Source organism: Onthophagus taurus, chromosome 11 (genome assembly GCF_036711975.1).
Source record: "Onthophagus taurus isolate NC chromosome 11, IU_Otau_3.0, whole genome shotgun sequence".
Taxonomy (NCBI): Eukaryota; Metazoa; Arthropoda; class Insecta; order Coleoptera; family Scarabaeidae; genus Onthophagus; species Onthophagus taurus.
This window is the reverse complement of record NC_091976.1, coordinates 1,554,172-1,564,791: the sequence shown is the minus strand read 5'-3', so window position 1 is coordinate 1,564,791 and position 10,620 is coordinate 1,554,172. Positions and strand designations below refer to the sequence as shown.

The following is a 10,620-nucleotide window of genomic DNA, read 5'->3' as shown; positions in this document are numbered from 1 at the left end:
TTATAGTGTGTGAAATATGTGATGAACACTTAACCAGACAATGTTACTCCTCACATCTGCGCAGCAACAAACATAAACAGAAAGCCTTCGTAATAATAGATGATGGCGTAGAAAAAATAGATTCGATATTTGGAGATAAAATATGTAGTTTTAGAGTGAGCGATCATGAACGGAAGTACGTAGACATGAAGGAATTCAGTAACCGAATTAGAGAAAAAGTTATCAGTTTGATACAGTCCGTGAGGAATGTAAATGGTAGTTTAAAAGTGAATACGGAAATTTTTGGATTGTATTTCATAAATACGAAGGAAGAAGTGGAAATCAAATCATTCAACACAAAAAATAAAATTATAACAGTAGCCGTAGACTTGTACCAAACATACGAGGACTTTATGGACGAGATTATGGTGAAAATGTCGGAATTCCAAGAACGGGACTCAGGTAAGAGTATAAGAATAGAAAAGTAGTAAAATGCGAAACTAAAGGTGTTAATACTGCAGGTTGGACCTTGTTGGAAATATTATATCTTGAAGTGAACTGTAACAAGTTTAATCCTACAAGAGCATCGAGCTACATCGACTTACCGACATCCATAAAAGGGAAAAGAGCGGTAATAAGCGTGCAAAATAACGATAATAAGTGCTTTGCTTGGGCACTGATGTCCGCGCTGTTCCAACCCACAGGTTTACCGCAAAGAATATCATCATACCCAGATTATAGGGAAACAGAATTAAAGTTTGACTGCGTTACATTCCCAGTACCCATCAGAGACATACCAAAATTTGAGGAAGAAAATAACATTTCAATTAACGTCTATGGTATAAATTCTTGGTATAATGGAGAGAAAATGGTAGATGATATTGTAACTGTATGTATATGTAAACAGAAACGGGAGCGTCATGTAAACTTATTAGTAGTCAGCGACAATTTCGGGAATAACCACTATTGTTGGATAAAAAACTTATCTCGACTGATAAATGCACAATCATCGACTCATGAACATCAAAGATATATTTGTGAGGGTTGTTTGCAATACTTTTCAACTGAAGACAAGTTGGTACGACATCAGATGGATGACTGTAAAAAAGTGAAAGCAACAGTACCAAGCGAACAAATAAAAGTGAATAAGTTCGGACATCTAGAAAAGGAAAATGTTTTACAATTTGAAGGATTTGAAAAAAAAATGAAAGTTCCGTTTGTGGTGTACGCCGATTTCGAGGCGATTCTGAAACCCTTAACGCCCGAAGAAGGAAAAGTTTACAATGATAATAAACCATATACGGCCCGATGTTTTGAACACGAACCATACGCGTTTGCGTACTACATTAAGTGTGCTTACGATGATAACTTATCGAAATTCCAAATATACCGAGGGCGAAACGCTGCTCTGGAATTTATTATAAGATTGGAGAAGGATGTAATAGAGATCTATAAACAACATTTGAGGCAAACAAAGGATATGATACCGCTAAGCTGTCTGGACCAATTTGTACATGAACTGAGTTCCGTATGTCACATTTGTGATAAACCAATAAACAAAGAAGAGAAAGTGTGTGATCACGATCACTTGACAGGATTGTATAGGGGTCCTGCGCATTCCGTCTGCAATATAAATTATAAATTACCGATGTTTATCCCTGTGTTTTTCCACAACCTGTCGAATTACGATGCCCACATGTTTGTGAAAAGTATTGCCCTAAACAAGGAGGAAGTAGAGGTGATAGCACAAAACAAAGAAAAATATATTTCTTTTTCCAAAAAAATAGTTGTCGGAGAAACAACCGATAACAAGGGAAAGAAACGCAAAGTGTTTATGAAAATAAGATTCGTCGACTCGTTTAGATTCATGGCGAGTTCTTTGGAAAAGTTGGTTTCATATTTGGATGATAAGGATTGTGTGGAAGTGAAAAAAAAATTCAAAGACTCTGAAGAATTTAGATTGATGCGCCAGAAAGGTGTATTTCCATATTCGTTCGTAGATTCGTTTGAAAAGTTGGAGTATAGTAAATTGCCTGATCATACACAGTTTTACGACATATTGAGTTCAAGTAATATTTCAAAGGAACAATACTCTAGAGCACAGACTGTATGGAATAAATTTAAGTGTACAACGTTGGGAGAATACAGTGACCTGTATTTGACGTCAGATGTGTTAATGTTGACTGATGTCTTTGAAAATTTCAGAACAATATCTTTGGAGAATTACAATCTGGATCCTTGCCATTATTATACTGCGCCCGGGTTTGGGTGGGATGCTCTGTTAAAAATGACAGGTGTAAAATTAGAATTGTTATCAGACATTGACATGTTACACTTTTTTAAGAAAGGAATTAGAGGCGGTCTCTGTATGTGTGTAAAACGATCTGCAATAGCAAACAACAAGTTCCTTGACTATTTTAACCCGGAAAAACCATCATCATATATTCTATACTTGGACGCTACCAATTTGTATGGGTATGCAATGAGTTGTAAATTACCAACAGGCGGTTTTCGATGGTTGTCGAACCAAGAAATAGCAGATATAGATGTGGAGTGTTTAGATGACGAACACCTTGGTTATGTGTTTGAAGTGGATTTGGAGTATCCCGAAAGGTTACACAACCAGCATGATGATCTACCGTTTTGTCCCGAAAACATAACCGCTCCCGGATCGAAGCATCCTAAGTTGATTGCGAACTTACAAAATAAATCGAAATACATAATTCACTATGTAAACCTACGTGAATGTGTGAAAAAAGGTCTTAAGCTAACCAAAATACACCGTGCATTGCAATTTCAACAATCGCCGTGGATGAAACCATATATCGATTTTAACTCTGAGAAACGAATGAATGCTACGAATGAATTTGGGAAAAATCATTATAAACAAATGAATAATATCGTGTATGGGAAAACGATGGAAAATGTTGAAAATAGAGTCGATATACGATTAGTGTCACATTGGGAGAATCGTTACAGGAGACCCTGTGCAGAAGCTCTTATCGCAAAGCCGACTTTCAAGTCATCGAAAATTTTCTGCCATAATTTGACAGCCATTGAAATGCAGAAGGTGGAGGTCAAATATAACAAACCTCTGTATGTAGGGTTTAGCGTACTGGAATTGCCGAAAGCGGTCATTTATAACTTTTTTTATAATTTTTTAAAAGAGAAATAGGGTGAAAACGTATTATTGTTATATACAGATACGGATTCGTTAATTCTCGAAATATTTACTGAGAATGTATACCAGGATATCAAAGAAAATATAGAGATGTTCGATACCTCTAATTACAAGTTAAACAACAGACATAATATTCCTCCAGGGCCGCCGATAGTTGGAAAAATGAAAGATGAGTACCCAAATACGATATTAACATCGTTTTATGGTACAGGAGCTAAAGCTTATTGTATTAACACTTTGGAAGGAGTTGTCAAGCGTGCCAAGGGTGTGAAAAAGTATGTTATCGATAAAAACTTAAGTGTTTCAGAATATAAACGGATTATCGAAGATGGAGGTTCTGTGCGAAAAAAGATGTATGTCTTTCGCTCCTCCTATCACACGATGTATACAGAACTAAAGAATAAAGTGGCGCTCTCTGCACATGACCGTTACGTGATGGAGGATGGATGTCATACGTTAGCTTGGGGAAACTATCTTATTGAAGATCTACGCAGGGAAGATCTTTTGGACAACTTATTGGAGTTGTTAAACGTAAACATGTATGGCTAGTTAAATTGCGATCAGTTAATTTGTAAAAAAAAAAAAAAAAAATACTTGCTTGTATCACAAAACTTGTATATAAAGTAGAAAGTAGGTTGTTAAAAAGGTTACTTGAAATAAAATCAATGAAATTAAAAAAAAAGTTTTTTATTTTCTTAGTGTAAAAATTATAATACATCCTTTTTTGCAATCCAAGAATTATGAGAGCTATGCATTCCCAACCATTTCACTCGGACTTTATTTCCTTTTCGACGAAGAACTTTTTCAATTAAAAATACATCCGGGTGTTTCACACGTTGTAATTCTTCGTCGTAAAATGCTCCAAGAATGGGTTCTCCTCTACCATCTTTAATAAGGTAAGTCCTGGGATTAGTATTTTGAACTGTCGCTATGGTGAAAATTTCATTGGACCAAGTTGGTTGGTAACCTTTAGCAAAAGCGTGTCTGTACTTGCTAATTCGCACGTGTTCCCCCACATTAAATTTACGGTGGTTGGGGTCGACAACTTTAATGGAATTGTATACAGTATTTAACAGAGCAGATTCATTTCGTCGATTAACAGCTGAAGGTTTCATGTGAATGGTGCGATGTATTGTGTTGTTGTAAGATTTTAGTAATTTGGGTAGTAAGTCTAACCAGCGATAATTTCCTTGCATACTAAATTCTTTCCACATTTTATTTTTTAGGGTTCTATTAAACCGTTCGATAATCGAGCTTTTTAAAGTGGAATAGGTGCTGTAATGATTAATGTTAAGTTGTTCCATTAATTTTTGAAAATCGCTATTGTAAAACTCTTTCCCATTATCGGTTTGTAAGTTGCTCGGGGTAATATTCTTTTTACTATGCAAAATGTCCTTCATAGCTTGAGTAACCTCTTTCCCAGTTTTGGTTTTGAGTGGTAAGGCCCATGCGTATTTTGAAAAAGCGTTGATAACAGTCAGTATATACTTGTAACCTTTATTGACCGACGCATATGGGATCATTTCAACCAAATCAGCTTGATAAAGATCCAATAGTCCGTGAAGCAGAACGCGGCGTCGCCGATAATGTCGTCTCGCAGGTGCATGTAGTTCGTTAACGAGATCTCGCTTAACACTAACCATTACTCTACAACCCCTTCAATCAACAACTCTACAAGAAAAGGTAGTCCTCCTATCGGTGCATTATTTTTACACTTAATGGTATCTCCGCGTTTGAGTTGGACTCCCTGGAGCGACTTAATAACGATATCGTTAACAAGTAACTGAACATGAGCGGACTTTACAACATCTTTTATCATACCTTCGTAGAAAGAATTGATGTAATCCGTAATTCCACTTTTGTTTGTGATTTTATAAAGTTTTGTTTTTGAATCAACATCTCCATCACCACGTAAAGTGAAAATAAATGTTGATGAAGGTTGTAGAACTTCGGATCTTGCTATGTGGTTCTGTATAACATGGTGGTGAACATGCTTACCAAATTTATCGATAGATGTAGAACCATGTTCACCAAAACGGTTTAAAGGCATATTGGCTTCTGAAGCGTCACAGAAACAGAAAAAAGTTTATATACCCTTAACGAATGACTTGCGCTTCCCGTAATTCCTCTATGAGGGATATAATTTCGTTATGATGAGCAGTATGACCTGCTGCTTCGGAAGCAAGTAGTAAACGCAACCGATCAACTAATTCGTTCACGTCGTCCCAGTATTCGTACTCTTTAATTGCTGCAGGTACTAACAACTTATTTAAGTGACCTGATCCAGTTTTAGGTTTTGGCCAATATCGAGCCCAGTACACATTTGGTCTTTGACCCAAGGAAATTGGTTTGATTATGTTCGCAAACTTTTCATTTTCATCATCAGTTATGATACTTTTTGAAGCGTCATAATCTCTTTTATGTACATTCGAACGTTGTAAGATATCTTTGTAATTTCTCGCATCTGGTAAAGTAAATTTACCCGGTTTATTTTTGTATAACAACTCGTATAACCCCGGTGTTCCTGTATACGTAAATTCACCTACCAAAATGTTTTTCCCGTCAAACGTTATTGGTTGATTTGCGATATACAATCCATCGGTAAGTGCACGAACACCGTAAGTTTGATCGAACTCGTTATTTACATCTACTGTTAAACCCGTAACATAGGTACGTGGTAAGGGGTCCAGCTGTCCTAAAGCTTCTCGAATAACTGTCTGTTCCATCATTCCCTCCATATTCTCTTTCATGCGCGCCAACTGCTCCCTAGCGTCCCGCTCGTAGACATCTAAAGATGTGTCTGACTCACGAACAGAAAACTCAGGTGTAGTATCTCGACCCTCGAACACCTCTTCGTCGCTGAGAAATTGCGGACTCCGTGCGAGTTCCGGTGAAACATCCATGCTAGCTCCCGGTTTAATGGGTGTTGACGTAACTCTACGTTTAGGTTTCACTCTAGGAGTTTCCAGTTTAAGTCCTTTAGAAGGTTTCTGCAAGTCAGCCAGTAAGGCTGAGATATCTGGTGACTGCTCCTTTTTCGGGGTAAATAAATCACGTTTTATCCCGAATTTATTTGAGCGCTAATAAATTGACAGTTTGTAATTTTTTGGAAATATCTCTCAGAGGTTCTTTCAGTGGGCAATGGACTGCTTCTGTTTTATATCTCCTTTCAAAGTGCGTATTTTATGTTTAACATCTTCTCGCGCAGCTATTAACTGTTGTGCAACATTACGATTCATAGTTCAACGTGATACTGTAATGATCGCAGAGAGACTGAGCATGCAGTCGTAAAGTCAATGGTTTTACAGTATAATGTACTCATCGAAACCTTTCCGATAGCGTCCGTTATCTTTATCGCAATCTAAATCAATAACTAATATACCGTGCGGTGTATCCCAACAAGTTCGACAAATTCTGACAAAATCATCCCACGTAATGTCCCCTAGCAAATGATCGTTGTAAATATGTTTCAAGTTAGTGAGATCTTGTTTAAATAAAACTAAAAGGTTGCAATTGTCACGTAAAAGCTGCTTGGAAATGGAGCTATAACTTTGAGCGAGTAAAAAAGTATCAACGTTTCTATGACGACCGTATGAAAAATATTCCTTGATAATCTGTTGCTCTGTAGGAGCAATATCATCAAAAATAATAATTGAATATTCTTTCACCTTTGACGGTGGTAGAAATCGTCCGACATCTGAGTATTCATAATAGCCGCAAGAGCGGATAGGTTTAAGTAATTGTCGTAGAAATTCGTATTTGATTTGGTAAAGTGAATTAGAGCACAAATATACATTCAAAAAGCGCAACCCGTTGAGAGCTGTCAATAAAGTTAACATTACGTTTGTTTTTCCGGCACCTGAAGAACCAATTATCAAACCACGTTTACATTCCCCACCAAATAATTCACTATGTCGTTTAAATTTATTTGCAGCGAAGTCGTTATGAAGATTACAGATTGGTAGTGTTAAAGGTTGGCTAACAAACTTAACGTCTTCAACCATGCTGACGGGTGATACTTGAACGGGAGATTAACAAGAAATGAAGTCGTAGTAGAAAACAATGTTTATTTTATCATAAAATGTAGCATACAAAAAATTTCAGCAGATTATTTATTATCATTGTTTCAAAATAATGGTTTACAACACTTTAACTATATAAACTGTTAACATTGAGTTTGAAAGTTATTTAAAGCGTGCGTAATATTACACAATATTTATTTTACAATAAGACGTGGTATACATAAATTTACAAAATTATTCAAAATTTTACTCTTCGTGTGTTACGGGGAGGTTTGGCTAATGCGTTGCGCAGCAATCTACAGGAGTCTTGTGAAGCAGGAGAAGGGTTTGGGCGGGTAGTTTGTTTCACGCAACCCCTTGACAACAAGTTGACGCGTTTTTTTATACGGCGGGATGTGTACCGTATGGGTCCACTCGAGAAGACAGGCGAAACACATATCCTATCGGAGGGTTGGGATACGTCTTCCGTCGCTGGTACAGACGGTGCCGCAAGCACCTGGTTTTCAGCAGGTGCTTGACTTGTGACATCCGTATGTACAATATCTGGAAGTGGTTGTACCACGTCGGCCTGATTGGTAGCAGGTTCAGGTGGCACAACAACTTCCTGATATGTTCCTTCTTCTCGTATCTCCATACTGATGCGAGTTAAGCCGTAGGACAACATGGTTGGACTGGTGGTAACAATCGCACCATTGTCGTTCCCTGGCTGTGACCGGAGCTCATTCATTATTTGCTCGTACAGTGGTGGGTCTGTTGTGAAATCCTGCATGGTACGACTCAAACCGTCAAAGTTGCCGCTGCAATATAATGGTAACGACGGTAGGCTTGACTCAACAACATTCGTACTGTCGTTATTGCGTGGCAGCACGGCAACCAGTGGGTCGGTCATACCATCGGTATTATCGCTTGCACGAGCGTGGCTGTTACCAATTAAGTGAAGCATAATGGGAAAGACTTCAAGGAATCAAAAGGGTTACAAAAAATTTGGATTATTTTATTAAAATTATAGGTTCGCTCACGTCTGACAAGTTTGCAATGCGCTGAAGAACCACTTTTCTCAGCGTATAACAATTAATGTCTGAAATCATCACAAACATACATGAAGAAAACCGATAAAAATTGTGTTGATGTAACTTACTTTTCAAATGGTTTTCTATCACGTCTGACAGGTTTGCAATGCGCTGAAGAACCACTTTTCTCAGCGTATAACAATTAATACCTGAAATCATCACAAACATACATGAAGAAAACCGATAAAAATTGTATTGATGTAACTTACTTTTCAAATGGTTTTCTAGCAGAAGGCGATTTCTTCGTGGTCGGAAAAACACAGTTTTTAACAAAATCCGTTATTATCGTAAACACACTTTTTAAGGAATTATCGTCTTTTGTACTCTACTATATCACTCAGCGACTGCTGTACACGGAGTGAGGAGTAACCCACTTTCCACTACCTTTAAGTACGGGTTAGTGAACAGGTATTTGTTCGGTCAACTGTCTGGGAATGCGAGGTCGTTCAGGTCTTCTCCTTGTTATCGCCTGTGGCCCAAGGGGAGGTCATACTGTCTGAGAATGCGAGGTCGTTCGGACCTTATCTTCGCCCGTGACTCAAGGGGAGGTCACAATCCCCCCCCCGTACAAATCTGTCGCACAACTTATACTCTACGACTTTTTTTGTTTACGCTGGATATAGAAGTCTCACATTTCGGATGATGAGCTACGGGTGCGATGCGGCTCAGGATCCGATCCAACTACACACTACCAACCCTTCTTTCCCCATACTCAAGTCATTTGTTTGACGATTTTTGTTAGTGGAGAATATTGAAACGCCTTATCATGTAAAACTAAACAGTATGCTGTGGTACCATCAGGAATCGGATTTTTTGTCGTAAATTCTATCCGTATTTCTACCCCACTTTTGTGTAGCGCTTCTGCTTGATATGTACAATCAATTCCAATCAGTGGATAATTTTCAATAAATTGTTTCGGAGTGAGTAATGGTTCTCCTTCCTTCCCATAGTAGGACTTTTGAAAGCGTGTATACATGTCATATAACACTGCGACACGATTACTATCAAAGTCTACGTTCAGATTATCGTATGGGTAGCGTTCACCGTTTAGGAATACCGTCAAATTGGTGAGTTTTACATTATCAAAGGTTGCCATGTTCGCCAACTGTTTTCCTTTCTTCTTTGTTTGAAACCCAATTATTATAAATCTAGGTGTTTCCAACTGCGGAGCTGTTTTCACAGCCCATGACTGCTTTGTTGTTTGAGGTAAAGAAGGATATTCATGTACTTCCCAACTGCGAAAAGGTATTTGCAGATCAATATTTCGTCCTGCTATTTTTGTTAGAGCTAATTGTTCTCGTAAGCCTACGGCTAGATGGGGCATTCTCCACACAACTTTATCGATTTTTAACTGTAACGGTTCTTGTACCGCATTCACAAGCACATCATTATCATCATTATTACGAATTAACACTAGCTCTTGTCTCACATTCATCACAATTGTTTTAAAATCTTCAGCAAACCCTATTAATGTCTTTAGCGGTACACTCAATCCAAAATTTCCATTTTTATCCATTATTGCACCCGTTACAGGGGATGTTGGGACCACTTGACCTAGCAGATCCTCGCCCATGTTCCAACCTGCGTTCGCCAACTTTATTATATCGTGAGGGGTATACGAAAAGTATCCTTTCATACATGATGTTAACCCCACGTTTCTCACTCCATCTATTTGAACACCATTTATAAGATAGCGAATATCACTGAACATAAACGCTACAGGATTATTTACCAATTTTGCAGTTACACTAGCATCTTTTGTTGCTTTACCACTCGCATCCAGTTTACGTACGCTCCCTTCCACATACAAAAAACTTTCATGAGGCAATGTGTAATTGTCTATTTCGGGTATGCCTATACGAATTTCATCATTGTTACCGAAGCTAGTAGAACCAAACGGTTGATGGGAATGATATTCGTAACTTACAATCGAGTTATCTACTTTTATTTTCTCCGTGACGTTTAAGGACTCCATTTATAGTAGTTGAAAACCTAAGTTGCTTAAATACTGACGATTGACGCGTGTTAACTGGGTAGTTGATTTTCGCTTACTGTTAGGTTTTACATCCTTTCGTACCGTTTTATACATTACTCTATCACCCAGACTTTCCTGTGCTTTTCTTCGAACGTCGTACACTATACCCATATTAAATACCCTACTACTCACACCGATTTCAAGTGCACGCTCACGGTCACTTCTTCGTCTCTGAAGTTTACCAACTGACCGTCCTGATCAAGTATGCGTACTATTAAGGTACTAATCACGTTCGTTGTAACAGGTAAGTAAATCGGTTGTTGCGGAGCTTCTATTATTTTAAAACCAGCCGGTACGTTCGGGAAGAAATGATACAACACGTGCATGGGTTGT

The 10,620-nt window shown here is 38.0% G+C and overlaps 2 protein-coding genes across 3 annotated transcripts; one reads left to right on the top strand and one right to left on the bottom strand.

Annotated features, from left to right (window-relative positions):
- The first annotated feature begins 658 nt into the window (after nt 1-658).
- On the top strand, nt 659-3,154 carry LOC139431790 (uncharacterized). Its single transcript, XM_071199965.1, has one exon. The coding sequence runs from the start codon at nt 659-661 to the stop codon at nt 3,152-3,154; it is 2,496 nt and encodes an 831-aa protein (XP_071056066.1).
- Nucleotides 3,155-7,207: 4,053 nt separating this feature from the next.
- Nucleotides 7,208-10,620, bottom strand: LOC139431660 (uncharacterized). 2 transcript variants are annotated; one of them, XM_071199705.1, is made up of 3 exons: nt 8,462-10,620; nt 8,321-8,401; nt 7,208-8,260 (listed from the first exon to the last, which is right to left on the bottom strand). In XM_071199705.1, the coding sequence occupies exon 1, from the start codon at nt 10,225-10,227 to the stop codon at nt 8,965-8,967; it is 1,263 nt and encodes a 420-aa protein (XP_071055806.1). In that variant the 5' UTR covers nt 10,228-10,620; the 3' UTR covers nt 7,208-8,260; nt 8,321-8,401; nt 8,462-8,964. The 2 variants fall into 2 exon arrangements, with proteins under 2 accessions (XP_071055806.1, XP_071055807.1); XM_071199706.1 differs by lacking the exon at nt 8,321-8,401.